This window comes from Notolepis coatsorum, assembly GCF_963971535.1.
Source record: "Notolepis coatsorum genome assembly, chromosome: 7".
In the NCBI taxonomy this organism is placed as follows: Eukaryota; Metazoa; Chordata; class Actinopteri; order Aulopiformes; family Paralepididae; genus Notolepis; species Notolepis coatsorum.
The window spans coordinates 537,224-559,116 of NC_140171.1; the positions used below are offsets into that span (position 1 = coordinate 537,224).

General features: G+C 44.0%; 1 protein-coding gene across 4 annotated transcripts; it reads left to right on the forward strand.

The window, feature by feature from the left end:
• The first annotated feature begins 472 nt into the window (after positions 1 to 472).
• Positions 473 to 21,670, forward strand: cdc6 (cell division cycle 6 homolog). 4 transcript variants are annotated; one of them, XM_084318151.1, is made up of 12 exons: positions 473 to 556; positions 2,052 to 2,269; positions 6,131 to 6,376; positions 6,477 to 6,676; positions 8,129 to 8,283; positions 10,362 to 10,468; positions 11,185 to 11,324; positions 12,885 to 12,985; positions 15,875 to 15,942; positions 17,047 to 17,231; positions 19,212 to 19,352; positions 21,428 to 21,670. In XM_084318151.1, the coding sequence occupies exons 2-12, from the start codon at positions 2,071 to 2,073 to the stop codon at positions 21,515 to 21,517; spliced, it is 1,632 nt and encodes a 543-aa protein (XP_084174277.1). In that variant the 5' UTR covers positions 473 to 556; positions 2,052 to 2,070; the 3' UTR covers positions 21,518 to 21,670. The 4 variants fall into 4 exon arrangements, with proteins under 4 accessions (XP_084174277.1, XP_084174280.1, XP_084174279.1 ...); XM_084318154.1 differs by having other exon boundaries at positions 17,056 to 17,231; XM_084318153.1 differs by having other exon boundaries at positions 499 to 556; positions 2,059 to 2,269.
• The last annotated feature ends 223 nt before the right edge of the window (positions 21,671 to 21,893 follow it).

Below are 21,893 nucleotides of genomic sequence, written 5' to 3' on the forward strand. Positions count from 1 at the left end.
CATACAAGTCTTTCTCTGGTCTGCATCCCCTTAACAATTGTGTGTATTGAGCTGTACTGTATTGTACCCATTCTGCAATCTGTTAATAAAGTTTTCAATCAATAAATCAATTCCATTAGCTATTGAAGTTAGATAAACAATATCCACTGAGAATATCTAACATCCCAAAAAAAAAAAAAATAGAAAACCAATTTCACTCTGGCGAAAGAAAGACCGGGGTGATGGAAATTCCCGGGAAAATTTATATTCCGCCAAAAACACTGCAGCGTTGAAAACTCCCGCCACTCGTATCCGTGACACACTGTCGACACGTCGACGTCGACGTAACGTCAGTGACGCACCAACGCCAATGAGAGCGCGGGGAGTGGGCACGTGACGTCTAAAGGACCAATCGCACTCCGGCGGCGGGAAGGCCAGCTGATCAGGGGGGAGGAGCTTCAGACGATTCACACAAACATTTGGCGCTAGTTTGGTTCTTAGTGCGGTTTGGAAGAAGAACAGCAGTCCCCACGTCCTGAGCAGAGCCCCCGTCTTCTTCTTCTTATCTTCACATAAGGTAAGATTTGTTAACATTTTTCACGACTTAACTAGTTTTTACAAACACATTGAATCGATCTTCTAGAGGACGGTTTAACCGCGATGTGTTGCTGCTGGGTCTGTGGTGTTGGAAGCAGCTGTGTAAACTACAGGAAGTATAATACAGTCACCTTAGCGTTTAATAATGTGCTTGTCGTCTACATTAAGTCGTGTATAGTTGTCTTATTTAACGTTACAGCTTTGTTTAAGATGCCTCCTATATTTCTAGATGAGGGGTTTCTCATTGCAACTTGTGTTGATTTAGTTGAAACGTCATGAATCGTGTGAATCGCAGTCTTGGCGCCACCGACACAACTGTTGGTTAGTTATTGTTCCCTGTTTTGCACCTAATGTACTACTCGTCGATTCTAATGTACTGATACTACTAGCTGCAGAAGTGATCAAGTAGATGACCCACCTCTCTTTAGCTTTTACCAGTTAGAACTCAAACACTACAAATGGGATATTTACTTTTTTTTTTTTTTGCAGCAAATTTGTGGTTTTTCTACCTAGAATGAATGAAAAACTGTATTTAACAGATTGCAGAATGGGTACAATACAGTACAGCTCCATAGTAGGATGGCTCCAAATGAAACGAGACACTCTTATGTACTAACATGACTTATTGTATCTACAATAGTGGCTGATTGACGAATTTAAAGGGGCACTTCGCCAACAATCTTAATCTCGCACACATCCAAACGCTAACCCATTTTGCACACATTCATTTACTTTGACATCTATTCAGACTCAAGTAAATTAGTTTGAACGTGGCCACCAGCGATGTCACCGGGGACATTGAATCCCTGTGTCGTGTTAATTACAGCTAAATGAAACGATTGATTGATTGAAAACTTTAATGAACAGAATGGGTACAATACAGTACAGCTCAATACACACAATTGTTAAGGGGATGCAGACCAGAGAAAGACTTTCGTCTTGTTTACATCAGGGTCCCCCATTTTCAATTCATAGTGACATTTATGACATACACAACATACAGGTATAAAAATCTAAACTTCTAATCTAATCATGACATACAGTACTGTTACATTTGTGACATACAAGATATGCAAATATACAGTACTGTTATGAGATACATTCCCTATAAGACACGGTGTTGTTTAGGAGACGTGTCTCCTTGCCTCTTAACCCCTTCACTGCCACACTACAGAAGGTTAACCCTTTACTATCACACAGGTTAATAGTCTAGTCACGTGATAGTAAAGGGTTAACCTTCTGTAGTGTGGCAGTGAAAGGGTTAAAACCAGCCTTCAAAATGGACCTCTGCTTCGAAAGAGTTTTGCATTGATGTGATTGATATTTACCGCACACAGTTCTGTATATCTGTCTTGTATGTCATAAATGTCCTGATGAATTGAAAATGGGGGGACCCCGATGTAAACGAGACGAAAGTCTTTCTCTGGTCTGCAAAGTTTTCGATCACTGACGAGCCGTGGTGTTTCTGTGCTCAGGTTGCAGCAGGAAGTCAACATGCCCGGCACGCGCTCCAAGCTCCAGCCCACCCTGCCCTTCCCCAGACGCAGGTCATGTCGAGCGGACTCCCGGGCGAAGGGCGCCCCCTTGCCGGTGGAGCAACCCCCCTCTCCCAAAGCTCTCCCCCTCGTCAAGCCCTCCCCCCTCTCCCCGAGACTGACGCCCAGACTTCCCCTCAGTCCTCGCAAGCGAACAGGTGAGACTGACCTCTCAAACGTATGCGTGTAGGTGATTTGACCTGTTATCGTTAAAGGTGCTATATATATAATTTTATGTAGCGTATGAATGAACGTTATCTACAGCACCTTTAACATCTAGTGGCTGAATGTTGTCTATAGCACCTTTATACAACGGCATGCAAATTTCTCGATTCTGATTGGCTGAAACAGTCCATTTACACGTCTTTATTGGCAACAATCCACGGTCCTGGGCTCAGGACCCGCCCACAACCGAATCACATATCACTCCCCGGCTCACTCCGGGAGAACAAGATCGCGGACAACAAATGGATATGTTGATAGCGCCATAACGACTAAATATGAAGCGATTCTGTCAAGGGGAATGTGTTAGTCCTTTAAACAATGTTGGATGATGTAATTGATGGGTCTTGAGTCAATCTAGAACAAAAGAAAGATCGTGGATTGATTGATTGATTAATTGATTGATTTAAATTTCTACTTCCTTCCCACTGACTGCAGCGTTCACTCTCACACTGTCCGACGCTGGCGTACCCACAAACACACACACACACATACACACACACATACACACACACACACACTGTGACACACGCACACACACACACTCCTGTCTGCAACAGCGGGGGAGTCAGACTGAGAGAGAAGCAGCGCTGTTTTAAGTGAGCATGGTCTATTGAATTGATTGATTGGTTGATTGCTAATTTTATTACTGTACCCCTGGTTTCCAACTGGTTAAGTTTAGGCTAAAAGAAATAAATAAAAAAATAGGGCGAAGAAAACTTTTTTTTCCTATAGGGCAAAGAAAACTTTTTAATTTGTTTTACCTACTTTATATAGAAGCATCTAAGAATGAAGTTCTATGGAAAGTAGGTCTGCATTCCCTTAACAATTGTGTGTATTGAGCCGTACTGTATTGTACCCAGTAATATATATAATACACAGTTGGATGTGTTAGTTGGTTGGATGCACTTCAAGCTGCTTCCACATGAGGCAACTTCTCTCAATCATTCCAATAATACACAGTTGGATGTGTTAGTTTGGTTGGATGCACTTCAAGCTGCTTGCACATGGAGGCAACTTGTCTTTTTTGTAGTTGTGGGAACTACTTTTTCTGGCGGATGGTTTTTTCAATAAATCTTCGATTTATGTGTTAATTGTATAGAAATAAGGTTGGATGAATCTGGCAGTTGTATAAAAGCTTTACACCACTTGCAGTCGTGATTTGTGAACAATAAACCATGCCTAGGGGGGTCTAACGACCACCCCTAGGCATGGTTTATTGTTCACAAACCACTCCTGCGCGTGATGTAATGCTTAATTAACATTTAGTGGCTGAGTGTTCTCTATTTAAGCATTACATCACGCGCAGGAGTGGTTTGTGAACAATAAACCATGCCTAGGGGTGGTCGTTAGACCCCCCTAGGCATGGTTTATTGTTCACAAATCACGACTGCAAGTGGTGTAATGCTTTTATACAACTGCCACATTCATCCAACCTTATTGCTATACGATAAACACATTAATCGAAGATTTATTGAGAACCATCCGCCAGAAAAAGTAGTTCCCACAACTACAAAAAAGACAAGTTGCCTCCATGTGGAAGCAGCTTGAAGTGCATCCAACCAACTAACACATCCAACTGTGTGTTATTGCATCCAACTGCCTTTCAACTAAGGCATCCAACTAACACATCCAACTGCCTTTCAACTAAGACATCGAACCAACTAACACATCCAACTGCCTTTCAACTAAGACATCCAACCAACTAACACATCCAACTTTTCTTTAGTTTTTAATTATGAAGTTAGTGGTTATTGGAATGATTGATTGAAAATTGTATTACCAGATGCAGAATGGGTACAATACAGTACGGCTCAATACACACAATTGTTAAGGGGATGCAGACCTACTTTCTATAGAACTTCATTCTTAGATGCTTCTATAGAAAGTAGGTAAAACAAATTAAAAAGTTTTCTTTGCCCTATAGGAAAAAAAGTTTTCTTCGCCCTATTTTTTTATTTATTTTTTTTAGCCTAAACTTAACCAGTTGGAAACCAGGCGTACAGTAATAAAATTAGCAATCAACCAATCAATCAATTCAATAGACCATGCTCACTTAAAACAGCGCAGCACTCAGCTGCTCCTCTCTCAGTCTGACTTTCCCCCGCTGTTTCAGACAGGAGTGTGTGTGTGGGGGTGGGTGGAGACTAGAGCCAGCGTCGGACAGTGTGAGGCTGAGGTTACACCTTTCGTATCATTTCGTATTGTTTTCTTATACGTATCGCCGCGACGTCATGCGCCTCGAGTCACACTTTCGTTTTTTTTCCGTTTTTGTCAGCCGAGCACACTGATGTAGTACACTGCCAAAGCAGTAGGTGGCAGTAGGTGGCAAACATGAAGGCAATTTCAACCAATCAGAACGAATGTGCCAATACACTTCCTGGTGGAAGCTCCAGCAAAGAAAATGTCAATAAGGCAGGCGCCTATGCCGCGCCACCATCTTGCTGCATCTTACTCAATGCAGCAATAATTTTTCAGCAAAGCCTAATAAAAGTGCAATAAACAAAACGGATACATTCACTGTGTTCTGCCTGTCATTTGTTGATGAAACAAAACTAACATCAACACAAGTGACCACCAAGAGCGGATAGTTTAGTCTAAAAAACGATCGGTAGCATTGTTAGCTGCATGCTAACGTCAATGGAGTATGCCATTATAACAATATAGCATTGTGGCTAGAAGCTAACGTTAGCTCACGCTACTTAGCCAGCTCCAAAACTGATGATATCGCGAGCTATCAGTAGTTAGATAACATTAGAGACAACGCTGTGTGTATTAAACAAAGGTGAATAGATGACTGGGCCATTTTGTTTAATGCTTGTTAAGTTGAAAGAGGAACTCTGAGCTAACAGGGTCTGAATCCTGATAGCTCACGTTAGCCAGCTGCTCATGCAATCAGTAATACTAGCAGAATGAATGGTTGTAAACTTTATTTAACATATTGCATATGGGTACAATACAATACGGCTCAATACAAACAATTGTTAAGGGAATGCAGACTGTTGTAGCTTGGACTGGGGTCCTTATAACAATAACTTGACAACACATGGTAGCTGAAGCTATTTGGGACACGGAGCTCTGTCCCAAACGTCACACACTGTTGTCACCGGAAGGGCACGCAGATGGTATCTACTGCGCATGGGCGTTTTCGCAACAACTGCTCCGTGCTGACTACACGCTGTTGTCGAAGCGTTTTTTTTGCGTATCTCCAAACGCAAACACAATTTTGCGTTTCAGCCGTATCCAAAAAAAAACGCCAAAAAACGCATTTCTGTGTAGATAGGACATCAAACGTCGTCAAAAACGTATAAAAAAACGCCAGGAATACACTAGTCTAACCATAGCCTGAGAGTGAGCGCTCAGCGCTGCAGTCAGAGGGAAGGAAAAATAAATTGAAAAAAAATGCAAATTAATCAATCAATCAATCCGCGATTTTTCTTTTGTTACACAATGATTCATGACCCATCGATTACACAATCCAATATTGTGTAAGAGACTAAGACATTCGCCTTGACAGAATCGCTTGATATTTAGTCGTTTTGACGCTATCAATATCCATTTGTTAAAGATTATTGTCCGCCATCTTGTGATCCTAGGACCAGAAGCGTGGAATTGTGAAGAATAAACACGTGTAAAATGACTTTCAGCCAATCGGAATCGAGAAATTTGCATGCCGTTGTATAAAGCACCTTTAACATCTAGTGGCTGAGTGTTCTCTAGCACCTTTTTAATTAAGGTTAGTTTTCCATGTGATACAGGATCTGTGCTAAAGTGTGTTCTGTGTTTTATCCTCCAAGGCGACGAAAACGGCTGCAACCTCGGCGCGGCGGGCCTGCTGGGCTCCCCCCCCAAGCAGAGCAGACCGTCGCCTCTGGTCGCCCTCCCCCGCCGGCTGGGCTTCGACGAGAACTCCCCCGCCGTCGCCCGCAGAGGGCTGGGCCCCCTCTCCCCCGCGCGGCCCCCCCTCTCTCCCGCCGGGCGGCAGGGGGCGGCGCTCGACGGAAGCCCCAAGAAGTCACCCGCCGTTCGACTCTTTGCTGAAAGTAAGACTTCTTTGACGCACTTCACCGCGCTTCCTCGACCCTGTTCTCTTTGGTGGTTGAGTCTGACCCCCCCCTCCCCCTCTCCTCTCCATCTCTCCAGAGTCCAGGTATCACGGCGTGAAGCAGGCCCTCCACACGGCCATCCCGGAGCGCCTGTTGTCCCGCGAGGCGGAGCGGGCGGCCATCGGCTCCTTCCTGGAGGAGCAGGTCCTGCAGCGCCGTCCCGCCAGCCTCTACATCTCCGGGGCGCCCGGTACGGGCAAGACTGCCTGCCTGAACTGTGTCCTGCAGGAGAGGAGGGTGGGTGTTCTCGGCAAGCGCGTATTCATTATTTACTTCCGCCATTGGAGAGCTCAATGACAACAACAATGGTAGCGGTAGCTCCCCGCGGCCGACGTTTAGCTTTTAGCTCCGCAGGACGACTAAACGACTGGAGGCATAATGATTTTACTGCAACGGATGTTATAATAAAAGCCTTTCCATACATCTGTCTGATTGAAAACTTTATTAACAGACCGCAGAATGGGCACAACTGAGTCAGCACGGGCTGAGATATGAACGACTAATGCTTGCTATATCTAGGTCGACCTCGGACGTTGCTATGTAAATACGCTGATGTTATTGAACGTGTAACTATATAACGTTAATGCCACAAAACGAATGCCTTTGTTATCATAAGTAGTAACTTGGATGCAGTAGTGTGTGTGTGGGGCGGCGCTGTTCAAAAGTTTCAATGTGGACCAGATTGACGCGACACAATCCTCTTGGGCAAAACATCACGATATCCACGATACGTTTAAAAAGTGTATCGTTAATGAACTGTACCCGATATTTATATAATATCGTCATATCGCCCAGCCCTAGGAGTAGGGTGTTCTGGACTGTACCTTTAGATAGGTTAAGGAAAGGTTAACCTTTCACTACCACACTACAGAAGGTTAACCCTTTCACCGTGACAATACAGATGGTTAACCTTTTCACTGCCACAATACAGAATGGTTAACCCTTTCACTGACGATACAGAAAGTTAGCCCTTTCACTACCACACACTACCAAATGGTTAACCCTTTCACTGTGACAATACAGGTTAACACTTTTCACTCCCACACTACCAAATGGTTAACCCTTTCACCGTGACAATACAGAAGGTTAGCCCTTTCACTACCACACTACAGACGGTTAACCCTTTCACTGTGGTAATACAGACGGTTAACCCTTTCACTACCACACTACAGAAGGTTAACCCTTTCACTACCACACTACCAAATGGTTAACCCTTTCACGACCACACTACAGAAGGTTAACCCTTTCACTACCAAATGGTTAACCCTTTCACGACCACACTACAGAAGGTTAACCTTTCACTACCACACTACCAAATGGTTAACCCTTTCACTGTGACAATACATACGGTTAACCCTTTCACTGCCACACGACAAAGGGTTAGCCCTTTCACGACCACACTACCAAATTGTTAACCCTTTCACTGACGATACAGAACGTTACCCAACCCTTTCACTGCCACACGACAAAGGGTTAGCCCTTTCACTACCACACTACAGAAGGTCAACCCTCTCAGTATAATAATATAATAAATAAGCTGACATTTCTTTTGTACACCTGAGGTAGGTAGATTACATGTTTAGAGACTAAAGTACAGGGGGAAAAAAGGTACCGGTATCGGTTGAAATGTGAACGGCACCCAGCCCTGGTTGTGACTTGTTGCTACATGGTGTGTCTCTCCCCCTTCAGGACGAGCTGAAGTCTGTGCAGACCGTGGTGATTAACTGCATGACCCTGAGGAGCTCCCACGCCATCTTCCCCCTCCTGGCCGCCAAGCTGGGGGCCTCTGGGAGCCACACGGACGCCAAGCTGCAGAAACTACTCACCAGCCCCGGCCCTGCTGTGTATGTACCTTAACCATTGTTACGTGCCCCCGTGGGGAGACGCAACACTAGGCCACAGACAGGATGGGTGAGGATGCAGTGACACAAAACACCATAGACAGATTTTTACACAAATGAGATCAGCAACACAGAGCAAAGAGGACCTACCAGTGAGCACCAAATAATATCAAAATGAAACAAAAGCCCCCCCCCCCCCCTTACAGGCGCGGACGCCCCAAAGTACAGGAGGTGGTGCTCACTCTAAGCTGGTGTCTTTAACAGTAGTTCTCCTACGTGATGCAGATGTAGACCCCAGGGTATCTTTCTGCCCTCAATGTCCCTGTGTGCGAAACAAAAGGTTAGAAATGGGAAAAGAAACAATTATCACAAACAGGGTGATAATTGGATACACAATACAGGTTATGGGTTACAGACAAAATGTATAATATGTAGGAACACACAAGATACAACTATACAATACAAATTATAGGCAACCAGAGCGTTCACCAGCTCTCACACCATCTGTAGCTCAACAGAGCTGTAAGTGGCTCATGTAACAGACATGAGCCCCACAGAGCTTTAACTAGCTCTCTCAATACCACCAGCCCAACAGAGCTTTACCTGGCCTATGAACCAAATATGAGTCTACACACAAAACAAATGAGAGCCCCTTTTACAACACAACCAGATAGTTACCATACACCGACCGGGCTCTAGCTAACAATGCATACACAGGGATTATATGAAGGGATGTGGAGGCCAATTAGGCTGATGAGCCTCAGCTGTGGTTGCTGCTGCTTCTTCTGTTGGTTGGAGTGGAATGGTGATTGACCCTGAGAGGTAGATAGATTATATAGGAGGGAGACAAGAAAACACTACAACCTGCCTACATACATAACACATATTATATATATACATAATAACCCATACAATATAATATTACATGCATACATAATGAAATAAGGAATGAAATAAGGACAGAGTCCGTAACAACCATACAAGTAAATCAAATACAAATTCCCGACAACTAGGGATGCTCGATATTGGCTTTTTTACCGATACCGATATTGTCCAACTCTTAATTTCCGATACCGATATCAACCGATGCAGATATATGCAGGGTTTCCCCGGGATCCCCCCCCAAAAAACGGAATAATTTCAGGTAATTAACATTACATATCTCTTGTTGTGGAATTAACACAAGATTATGCATACTTTTGACAATAAATAAAATCAGAATTTGTTCTTACTTGCTTGCCTGGGTAAATAAAGGTTATAGAAATGTAAAAAAATATATATATATTTTGAAAACCGATACCGATATTTTTCGTTATCACATTTTAATGCCGATATCGGCCGATAATATCCGACATCCCTACCGACATGTTAATGTCCCCATGGGCCATACACGTCTTCTTTAATTAAACAAGTCAAGAAGAAACATCACAATAAATCAAGAACAAAACAAAAACACCATAAAGTCCAAACAATTTAAAATAAATGCAACACTCTCAGACAATACCCCACGCGAAGGTAAGGAAAAACTCACAAACATAATACATAATGATAGGATAAAAATGCACCACAGGCAATGTGGAGGAGAGAAACCTTAGAAGGGCCATTCAAGGGGGGGGTGATAGTAGTGTTGCAATAAAACAGGTGAAAAAGTTCAAACCTAAGTTTTTAATAAAAAAAAAGGTAAAAAAAAAAAATCTTAATAAATATCCTCAATTTGAATAAAGTGATTAATCTGATTAAATGAGTCTTTCTTTTTTATTAAATCAACTTTATTTAATGAATATAACTCATCAGTTTTTAATACTATAATATTAGTGTAGCCTAATCTTTATCTGCAACTGTGAAGAAAAACCCCATTGGTTTAAACAGAATGAATAGACGCATAAAAAAAATAAAACTTTTTTTTATAAAAAAAATTCGAATGTTGATTTAGAATGCCAGCGTAACGAACGAAGGTTTGAACGTTTGGGCTCAGCCCTACTTGGCTAGTTTACTACTCTTGTCGGCCGGTTGAGTGCAGTGTCCGGATGGGGGAGCGAGGCCCGGCTGGTGCTCACTCTTCTCTCTCTCTCCATGTTTAGGCTTCTGGTTCTGGACGAGATGGACCAGCTGGACAGCAAGGCTCAGGACGTCCTGTACACCATCTTCGAGTGGCCCTACCTGACCAAGTCTCGCCTCTGTCTCATTGGTAGGAGCCCCCTGCTCGTTATTCACCCCATGCCCCGCCCACTTCCGCCATTGTCTCCTTAATTTCCTTGTGGCTGGACTTTGTGATAAAGATGCTGAGATGTCGGCTAGCTAGTGCGGATGTTCCCAAACCCAGTGAATGATGCCTCTGTGACACACAGCTGTAATACTTAACAACCGTCATTATGGTTGGTGGTGTAGATATTGTTATTTATGTGTTGTAGGTATTGATGTGTTGTAGGTAGGGATGTTCGATATTGGCTTTTATACCGATATTGTCCAACTCTTAATTTCCGATACCGATATATGCAGGGCCCCCCCCCCCCCCAAAAACTGAATAATTTCAGGTAATTAACATTACATATCTCTTGTTGTGGAATTAACACAACACAACATTATGCATACCTTTGACCATAAATAAAATAAGAATGAGTTTTTACTTGCTTGCCTGGGTAAATAAAGGTTAAATAAATGTAAAAAAAAATCATTTTCAATATAAAATTTGAATGCCAATATCGGCCGATAATATCTGACATCTCTAGTTGTAGGTATTGATCCGTTCTGTGTTGTAGGTATTGATCTGTTCTGTGTTTATAGGTATTGATCTGTTCTGTGTTATAGGTATTGATCTGTTCTGTGTTATAGGTATTGATCTGTTCTGTGTTATAGGTATTGATCTGTTCTGTGTTATAGGTATTGATCTGTTCTGTGTTGTAGGTATTGCTAACGCCCTGGACCTGACGGACCGTATCCTCCCCCGGCTCCAGGCTCTGCCTCGCTGTCGTCCTCAGCTGCTCCACTTCCCGCCCTACAGCCGCCAGGAGCTCTGCGCCATCGTACAGGACCGCCTGGCACAGGTACAGGTCGCCGTGTAATCAATACATTCTGCATCGTACAGCGTCACCATGTAATCAATACATTCTGCATCGTACAGGTACAAGTCGCCATGTAATCAATACATTCTGCATTGTACAGCGTCACCATGTAATCAATACATTCTGCATCATACAGGTCACCATGTAATCAATACATTCTGCATTGTACAGAGTCGCCATGTAATCAATACATTCTGCATCGTACAGGTCACCATGTAATCAATACATTCTGCATCGTACAGAGTCGCCATGTAATCAATACATTCTGCATCGTACAGAGTCACCGTGTCATCAATACATTCTGCATCGTACAGGATCACCGTGTAATCAATACATTCTGCATCGTACAGGGTCGCCATGTAATCAATACATTCTGCATCGTACAGCGTCACCATGTAATCAATACATTCTGCATCGTACAGGTACAGCGTCACCATGTAATCGATACATTCTGCATCGTACAGGTACAGCGTCACCATGTAATCAATACATTCTGCATCGTACAGGTACAGCGTCACCATGTAATCAATACATTCTGCATCGTACAGGATCACTGTAATCAATACATTCTGCATCGTACAGGTACAGCGTCACCATGTAATCAATACATTCTGCATCGTACAGGTACAGCGTCGCCATGTAATCAATACATTCTGCATCGTACAGGATCACTGTAATCAATACATTCTGCATCGTACAGCGTCACCATGTAATCAATACATTCTGCATCGTACAGGTACAGCGTCACCATGTAATCAATACATTCTGCATCGTACAGAGTCACCATGTCATCAATACATTCTGCATCGTACAGGTACAGCGTCACCATGTAATCAATACATTCTGCATCGTACAGAGTCACCATGTCATCAATACATTCTGCATCGTACAGGTACAGCGTCACCATGTAATCAATACATTCTGCATCGTACAGAGTCACCATGTCATCAATACATTCTGCATCGTACAGGTACAGCGTCACCATGTAATCAATACATTCTGCATCGTACAGAAGGTCTGCTGGACCTTCAGTTTAACTCACGTCATCTTCTTCTTCTCTCCAGGCCTCAGGCGATGGTCTCCTGGACCTTCAGTTTAACTCATGTCTTCTCTCCAGGCGATGGTCTGCTGGACCTTCAGTTTAACTCATGTCTTCTCTCCAGGCGATGGTCTGCTGGACCTTCAGTTTAACTCATGTCTTCTCTCCAGGCGATGGTCTGCTGGACCTTCAGTTTAACTCATGTCTTCTCTCCAGGCGATGGTCTGCTGGACCTTCAGTTTAACTCATGTCTTCTCTCCAGGCGATGGTCTGCTGGACCTTCAGTTTAACTCACGTCATCTTCTTCTTCTCTCCAGGCCTCAGGCGATGGTCTGCTGGACCTTCAGTTTAACTCACGTCATCTTCTTCTTCTCTCCAGGCCTCAGGCGATGGTCTGCTGGACCTTCAGTTTAACTCACGTCATCTTCTTCTTCTCTCCAGGCCTCAGGCGATGGTCTGCTGGACCTTCAGTTTAACTCACGTCATCTTCTTCTTCTCTCCAGGCCTCAGGCGATGGTCTGCTGGACGCCGCAGCGGTGCAGTTCTGTGCCAGGAAGGTGTCGGCCGTGTCTGGAGACGCCAGGAAGGCTCTGGATATTTGCAGGTAAATAGAAAATCTGCCAAATAAAATGATTTATATATATATATATATAGCTGCGAGTGCCGTCCTTCGGATGAGACGCTAAACCGAGGTCCTGACTGAATTTGGTCGTTAAAGAACCCAGGACGCCTGTCGCAAAGAGTAGGGGGTTCCCCCGACGTACCTGGCCAAATCCCCAATCAGGTCTCTGACATCAAGGCCACCTAATCACCCCCCCCCCCCCCCCCCTTATTTGGCTGATGCCAATCCCCGTCTCCTGAGCCGTTCAGCCAGTGTGTAGTGTGATGTGTGCCTGGTGCCAGTGTATGGTAGTCAGTGTGTAGTGTGATGTGTGCCTGGTGCCAGTGTATGGTAGTCAGTGTGTAGTGTGATGTGTGCCTGGTGCCAGTGTATGGTAGTCAGTGTGTAGTGTGATGTGTGCCTGGTGCCAGTGTATGGTAGTCAGTGTGTAGTGTGATGTGTGTCTGGTGTCAGTGTATGGTAGTCAGTGTGATGTGTGCCTGGTGCCAGTGTATGGTAGTCAGTGTGTAGTGTGATGTGTGCCTGGTGCCAGTGTATGGTAGTCAGTGTGTAGTGTGCCTGGTGCCAGTGTATGGTAGTCAGTGTGTAGTGTGATGTGTGCCTGGTGCCAGTGTATGGTAGTCAGTGTGTAGTGTGATGTGTGTCTGGTGTCAGTGTATGGTAGTCAGTGTGTAGTGTGATGTGTGCCTGGTGCCAGTGTATGGTAGTCAGTGTGATGTGTGCCTGGTGCCAGTGTATGGTAGTCAGTGTGTAGTGTGATGTGTGCCTGGTGCCAGTGTATGGTAGTCAGTGTGTAGTGTGCCTGGTGCCAGTGTATGGTAGTCAGTGTGTAGTGTGATGTGTGCCTGGTGCCAGTGTATGGTAGTCGGTGTGTAGTGTGATGTGTGCCAGGTGCCAGTGTATGGTAGTCAGTGTGTAGTGTGATGTGTGTCTGGTGCCAGTGTATGGTAGTCAGTGTGTAGTGTGACGTGTGCCAGTGTATGGTAGTCAGTGTGTAGTGTGATGTGTGCCTGGTGCCAGTGTATGGTAGTCAGTGTGTAGTGTGATGTGTGCCTGGTGCCAGTGTATGGTAGTCGGTGTGTAGTGTGATGTGTGCCTGGTGCCAGTGTATGGTAGTCAGTGTGTAGTGTGATGTGTGCCTGGTGCCAGTGTATGGTAGTCAGTGTGTAGTGTGATGTGTGCCTGGTGCCAGTGTATGGTAGTCAGTGTGTAGTGTGATGTGTACCTGGTGCCAGTGTATGGTAGTCAGTGTGTAGTGTGATGTGTGCCTGGTGCCAGTGTATGGTAGTCAGTGTGTAGTAGTGTGATGTGTGCCTGGTGCCAGTGTATGGTAGTCAGTGTGTAGTGTGATGTGTGCCTGGTGCCAGTGTATGGTAGTCAGTGTGTAGTGTGATGTGTGCCTGGTGCCAGTGTATGGTAGTCAGTGTGTAGTCAGTGTGATGTGTGCCTGGTGCCAGTGTATGGTAGTCGGTGTGTAGTGTGATGTGTGCCTGGTGCCAGTGTATGGTAGTCGGTGTGTAGTGTGATGTGTGCCTGGTGCCAGTGTATGGTAGTCGGTGTGTAGTGTGATGTGTGCCTGGTGCCAGTGTATGGTAGTCAGTGTGTAGTCAGTGTGATGTGTGCCTGGTGCCAGTGTATGGTAGTCAGTGTGTAGTGTGATGTGTGCCTGGTGCCAGTGTATGGTAGTCGGTGTGTAGTGTGATGTGTGCCTGGTGCCAGTGTATGGTAGTCGGTGTGTAGTGTGATGTGTGCCTGGTGCCAGTGTATGGTAGTCGGTGTGTAGTGTGATGTGTGCCTGGTGCCAGTGTATGGTAGTCGGTGTGTAGTGTGATGTGTGCCTGGTGCCAGTGTATGGTAGTCAGTGTGTAGTCAGTGTGATGTGTGCCTGGTGCCAGTGTATGGTAGTCGGTGTGTAGTGTGATGTGTGCCTGGTGCCAGTGTATGGTAGTCGGTGTGTAGTGTGATGTGTGCCTGGTGCCAGTGTATGGTAGTCGGTGTGTAGTGTGATGTGTGCCTGGTGCCAGTGTATGGTAGTCAGTGTGTAGTCAGTGTGATGTGTGCCTGGTGCCAGTGTATGGTAGTCAGTGTGTAGTGTGATGTGTGCCTGGTGCCAGTGTATGGTAGTCAGTGTGTAGTGTGATGTGTGCCTGGTGCCAGTGTATGGTAGTCGGTGTGTAGTGTGATGTGTGCCTGGTGCCAGTGTATGGTAGTCGGTGTGTAGTGTGATGTGTGCCTGGTGCCAGTGTATGGTAGTCGGTGTGTAGTGTGATGTGTGCCTGGTGCCAGTGTATGGTAGTCGGTGTGTAGTGTGATGTGTGCCTGGTGCCAGTGTATGGTAGTCGGTGTGATGTGTGCCTGGTGCCAGTGTGTATGGCAGCCATTGAGCCTGCATAGCCCAAGGTTGGGTCCTACATAGGGATGTTCGATATTGACTTTTTTTTACTGATATACCGATATTGTCCAATATCTTAATTTCCGATACCGATATATGCAGGGTCCCCCCCCCCCCCCCCAAAAAACAGAACAATTTCAGGTAATTAACATTACATATATCTTGTTGAGGAATTAACACAACATTATGCATACTTTTTACAATAAATAAAATAAGATTTTGTTCTTGCTTGCTTGCTTGCCTGGGTAAATAAAAGGTTAAATAAAAAAATATATTCCGATATTACATTTGAATGCCAATATCGGCCGATAATATGGGACATCTCTAGTGCTACACGATGGAGGCAATTATTTTTTTTTGTGAGTGTCTAGAAAAGCGCTATATAACTGTAATGATCTATATAAATGTAATTATCATTCACATAAAAGTACATCACACTGTTGTGAACTTGAGACTGAATCATAACTCCTCCTCTGCAGGAGGGCTGTTGAGATCGTGGAATCAGATGACCGGAAGAAAGCAGCCAATCACACGGCAGAAACTAAAGGTGTGTTCCGCCACGTGTTCCGCCACGTGTTCCATAGGCGTCTGGCCTATGGGAGAGGGGGGTTCCATACTATATAGGAGTCCAGCCTATGGGAGAGGGGGGTTCCATACTATAGGAGTCCAGCCTATGGGAGAGGGGGGTTCCATACTATATAGGAGTCCAGCCTATGGGAGAGGGGGGTTCCATACTATATAGGGGAACTTGTGTATTCAATATCGCAAAGGCAAGGACAAATATAAAAAGTCGATATCTGTTAAAGGGGCAAAACTATGGAATAACTTTGACAAAGTAAAAATGTGTAGTTTGCTACATTTAAGAAATTACTTGAATATAAGGTGACTCATAAATATAAAACCTCATTATTATCCTAATTCTATTTGATCTATAATATAAATAAATGTGTATACGTTTTGTACATAAAACTATGAAACGTTTGTAACCTTTGCTAAATGATGTACTGAATTATGTTTATTTTTTGTGTGTAAATAATGAAATGTAAAAAGGGTAGGCCATTATAAGCCTCGGCTTCAGCATACACCTTTTTTTTTATTTTATTTTTTTATTATAAATGTTCTATGCTTTGTAAGAGAAGACCGAAATAAAAATCATTCATTCGTAATAAGGCCTAACAAAAAAAAGGTTTGGTTCCGGTTGCCGACCGACCCTGCTGATTTATGTGCGACCCAAATATATTGTATGAGCTTATAAAAAGAAAAAGAATTATACATTTTTTATTTTTATAAAGTTTAATTAAATCTTAGTCAAAAAGTGCATCCATTTGCACAGCTATATAATATATATAATACCTTTTGTACATTGTACTTTTGTAGTACAGTGTCTTTGTATTTTAACCTTTTAGTACATGTACATTCCGTATAAAAGCAACAATATATGGATATTAAACATGGCATCAATAAAAAAAAATTTCCTATTCCTATCATGGGAAGAAATTAAATTAAATAAATTCCCTACCTACCCATGGCCTTAACTGACAACCAGCAGGAACCAAACAATTTTTTTTGTTAGGCCTAATGGGTATTGTAGTCTATTAGTAATGGGTATTGTAGTCTATTCCTAATAACCTGGTCCCTCTCGTGTCTCCAGTGTTTCCAGTGTCTCGCGTGAGCGTCCCCCAGGTGGCGCGCGTCCTCTCGGAGGTGTACGGGGACCGCATGGCGTCCTCGGGGGCCGGCGGGGGCGAGAGCTTCCCTCTGCAGCAGAAGCTCCTGGTCTGCTGTCTGCTGCTCGTCACGCGGAAGGGCAAGAGCAAGGAGGTGCCTCTGGGCAAGGTATGATGATGATGATGATGATGTCACAGGCAGCATGATGATGTCACACGCAGCGTTAACCCTTTCACTGCCACACAGCAGCAGGTTAACGAAAATGATGACTAAGTATTTTTTATTTCATTTCCACCTTTTATTTAAAATCGTAAGCTTCGGAGGTTTCCCTCATTTACAGAAACGACGATTGTAACAAAATGTAAACGGTACATAATACAAACAATATTCACAGAAAATTAAACACGAGTAAAGATAAAAAACTTTAAAAATAATAATAAAAAAGATCCGCTAAAACAGTTACAGGTAGTCACATGGTCTGAAATCATACGTTTAAGCTAGGGCTGTCAAAATGAATGCTTTAACTTTGGAGATTAATTTAAATGATTTAAAGCATTAAAATAAATTAATCTAGATTAATCTATGGAGTGAAAAATCCTCAATTTTAGCGCTGCAGATGTTGATGGTTTTGTTGAACATTTGTATTTCACAGGAGAGAAACTATTCAAAGAAAGCTATTAAAATAGTATTTGAATCTAAATATACTTTCTTTGTGTTGATTTTACATTAATTCCATGATTTTACTCTTATCTGTTACAGGCTTCGGTCTTAAGTAGAAAAATGCTATTTTTAATCTAGATTAATTACAGAAAATTGTGCGATTAATTAGTTAGTTTTTTTTAATCCATTGACAGCACTACTTTAGACATACCAAGGGAAGGGAGAACCTCCAATTTCAGAGAGCGTTGAAGGACATTCCATGAGTTGTTAGAGGCATCAAAGGACAAAGGCTGACTTCCCTAGATCAGAACAAACTTGAGGGACCATAAGAACCATCCGGTCATTCGATCGAGTTGAATAGGTTCCAATATTTACCAATAAGGGCTTTAAAAACCAATAAATACCAGTGTTTGTTGCACTTTCATACATAATTATGGTCGTCAACGAAGCTTTTCCCCTGACTACAACGAGACGTCACGTTAATGGAGATCATGAAATTATTCATGCAATGTCGTTGACTAAAAACGACGACACAAAATGTAGTTTGCTAAATATAATCTTGCTAAAAGTTTATTCAACATCAACTTAAATTGTACTTGCTACTTGCTAGCTAACAGGAACTCGTTTGCCGACAGGAAAGTAACAAACATAATTGCCCGTGCGGAACCCTTATCCCCCAACACATGGTTCCGTGGGTGTGTGTGTCGCTCTAGTTGCATGGTCTTAGGGGAACCACTGTTATGCAGCGGGGGGTGTTGTTTCCCCCCGGGAGATATGGGAGGACGGACCGCATGTTACGTTGTTGCTATGAAGCTAGCGTATTAGCAGGTAGGCAGCTGTGTTGTGTATGAGAAGGGAATTGTCAACCTGTAAAACAAGACGAACTAACTGCGCTCCAATATATGCCAATAACGTTCAGTTTTGTGGTATACAATCCAGAGAAATAAGAGAAATTAAAAAGATTCATACACGACGGGCGGCTACATCGCATAGTGGGCAAGGCGCTCGCCACGAATACTGGAGACGCTGGGCTCGCCTGTTCGAGCCCAGCGCTCCACATTTGCTTTCAGTTTAGCTGGTCGTCCGTACTAATACACATTGGCCGTATTAGGGGGTGGGAAACTGATGGGTGGGGATCGGGCGTTGTGGACAGCGACTCCTACAGGTCGGTTGGTGCGCCTGCGCAGTAGAATCACTTTAACCTATTGGTAAACAAATGTATTGCTGAAAATATACACTATGACTGCTGTTGTGACATGGTTTAATACGTTTAAGAAAGAAATACGATAATTATACGATAATTATGTCAGACGGTCTCTAGAGAATGTACCGGACCGCACGCGTGGAAGAGGTTGAGTACATTTAAAAAGTAGAAACGTTTTGACTTTTACTCAAGTGTGTTTTTAGCCAGATACTCTGACTTATTTTAAAACAGCCAATCAACTCCTGTCTGCTGCTCACTGTGTGGTCCTCTGGTTCCTCCTCCAGCTCCACGAGGTGTACAGCCGGCTGTGTGCCCGGCGGCAGGTGGGGGGCGTGGGGCAGGGCGAGTGCCTCTCCCTCTGTGGCCTGCTGGAGAGCCGCGGCATCTTCTCCCTGAAGAAGGCCAAGGAGGCCCGTCTCACCAAGGTACGTCCTGACGCTTTAGCTTTAACTCTTTGACTGCCACGCTGTGTGAATGAATGAAAACTTTATTTAACAGATTGCAGAATGGGGTACAATACAGTACGGCTCAATACACACAATTGTTAACACTTTCAGTGCCCAGCAGGGGGCGCACATTTAGTGCTTGAATGCCCACCATCCACTTCAATGTTAGCATTAATAAAATGGCTATGTGTCTAATCTGCCCGTCGCATTATCAATGACTCATTTCCAGTCAACATTGTCGAAGCGGATTGTTTTTTTTATCTGTTTATTTCCGTTTTATAGCATTTTGAAAAGCCCTCGTTTTCATGAAAAAAATAAAGATTCCATGATAATCGCCCTGTACTGTAATATTCTAGAACGTTGTCATTTTTCTGCCTATTTATGAATCGTTTTCAAATAAACGCTAGATTATCGATAGTATATGTGTATGTGTGCACGCTCGTGCCGCGTGCTGAAAATCGATTCTCTCAGTTCCTGATCGCTCTTACAGTCAAACAGCCATATCACATTATAGGGGAAAAGCTTATATCTCCGTGAAAACGGGTATGATTATCCTAAGACTGGTCAAATAGATTCCTTACCTGAGATCAGATGGTATCCAAATGGATTATTCCAATTCCTGATCGCCATTCCAAAAATCAATCCTTTTATTGATCCCACGCGTATACTGTAAAACACATATTACACGCTGTGCTGAGGGTCCAGAATGAAGCTGATCGGCTCCGGTTACATGCGTAAGAAGTAAAATGTGGATTCTGGATTTTTTTTTTTTGCTCATGCATTTTCATTGAGTCCAATCCAAAAGGGTGCATTACCATCTGGGAGACGACAGGGAGACGACAGCGGGGCTGCTGTACCAACGGTAGACTCGGTTGATGAAATATGAATTCAGATCGCTAATAAAAAAAATAAAATGAGAATTCTCGTGATGGGCATTCAAAGGGGATGCAGACCAGAGAAAGACGTTTGTCTTGTTTACATCAGGGTCCCCCATTTTCAATTCATAGTGACATTTATGACATACACAACATACAGGACATCATGACATGGGGACATACATGACATACAGGTATATAGTACTGTTACATTTGTGTACTGTACTCCCTGGCACGATAGCGTTTCTTTTGACAATTTGCACGATGTTTGCAGACCCATCATATATATTCTATATTATAGCTATGGAGACAATAGTGTGTCTCGTTTGAAAGGAAATATGTATACTCTATACTTACCCAGCGTTTTCTGACGCTGGGTAAAGGCATGTTTTATGATTGGGTTCGGTAAAATAGACACTTTATTTAAGTGTTCCAGAACATTCTCTCTCTCACCTAGAAGCTTTATTTAAAAGCACTCCTAGTTCTGTAAACGCAGGCTGGTTCGGTCGGTTGTTTGCCGTTATTTTTTTAAATAATTTGGTGGGAAATTTGACCGATATGTGACGTTTGATGTGTAATTTTTACTGTATCATGCTATGAATGTTTTTTTTTGGTTTTTTTTTTAATCCACTTTTTCTCCCATTTTTCTATATTTTCTCCCATCTCAATTTCGTATCATCCAATTCAACCCTCCCCTGTCACGGACGCTGTTTCTTGCCTCCCACAAGCCGGCTGCAATGTGGACTAAGTCATACATAGCACAAGTCCCCTCCGGTACTTGAGGTAACAGCAGTCGCATCTTTTCACCTGCGCAGCTCGATCTCTCAGTGGCGAGGAGTAACGCGTGGGAGGCTCACGCTGCCCCCGACACTTCCTGATTCTACTGCGCAGGCGCACCAACCGACCTGTAGGAGTCGCTGTCCACAACGCCCGATCCCCACCCACCAGTTTCCCACCCCCTAATACGGCCAATGTGTATTAGTACGGACGACCAGCTAAACTGAAAGCAATGTGGAGCGCTGGGCTCGAACAGGCGATCCCAGCGTCTCCGCATTCGTGGCGAGCGCCTTGCCCACTACGCCACGTAGCCGCTATGAATGTTTTATCATACAGACCTGTAATAATCTTTTATATTTCCCAGCCTGACTGTTGATGGTTAGTTATCTTCTGTCCTCCCAGGTGTTCCTGAAGATCGAGGAGAAGGATGTCGAAAACGCTCTGAGGGACCGAACGCTGCTGGGCAGCATCCTGGAGGCGGGCCTTCCCTGACCGCTGACCCCTGACCTCTGCACCTGCGTCATCTTCACCCTTGACTCTGTTCGCTTGGTTCATGGCGTCTTCTTCCGTGTCGGAACCAGGGTGGGGTGGGGCGGGGCGGGGTGTTTTTACTTTGAATAAGCACGGGATTTAGTCCACGTGGTCCCGATGTTCCCTCTCGCTCCGGCGCTGAGGACCGGGTTCACCTGGTGACCGCTGAAGGACGTCCTCGTCCCACACTTGATCGCATGGGTCTTATCATCCCAACACGAGAACAGTTGTACCAGTCTCTCTCTCCGTTCATGAAATCTAATGGAAGAATTCTTGTGTGTGTGTGGGGGGGCGGGGGGGGGGGGGCTGGGCTAATAAGACTTGAGAGTGATGATGT

Excerpts from the sequence above, each read along its gene's own strand:
- cdc6 (XM_084318151.1), top strand. The coding sequence starts at position 2,071 with ATGCCCGGCACGCGCTCCAAGCTCCAGCCCACCCTGCCCTTCCCCAGA. Across the intron at positions 6,377-6,476 it reads CGTTCGACTCTTTGCTGAAA|AGTCCAGGTATCACGGCGTG; the intron begins GTAAGACTTCTT and ends CCATCTCTCCAG. Across the intron at positions 15,943-17,046 it reads TCACACGGCAGAAACTAAAG|TGTTTCCAGTGTCTCGCGTG; the intron begins GTGTGTTCCGCC and ends TCGTGTCTCCAG.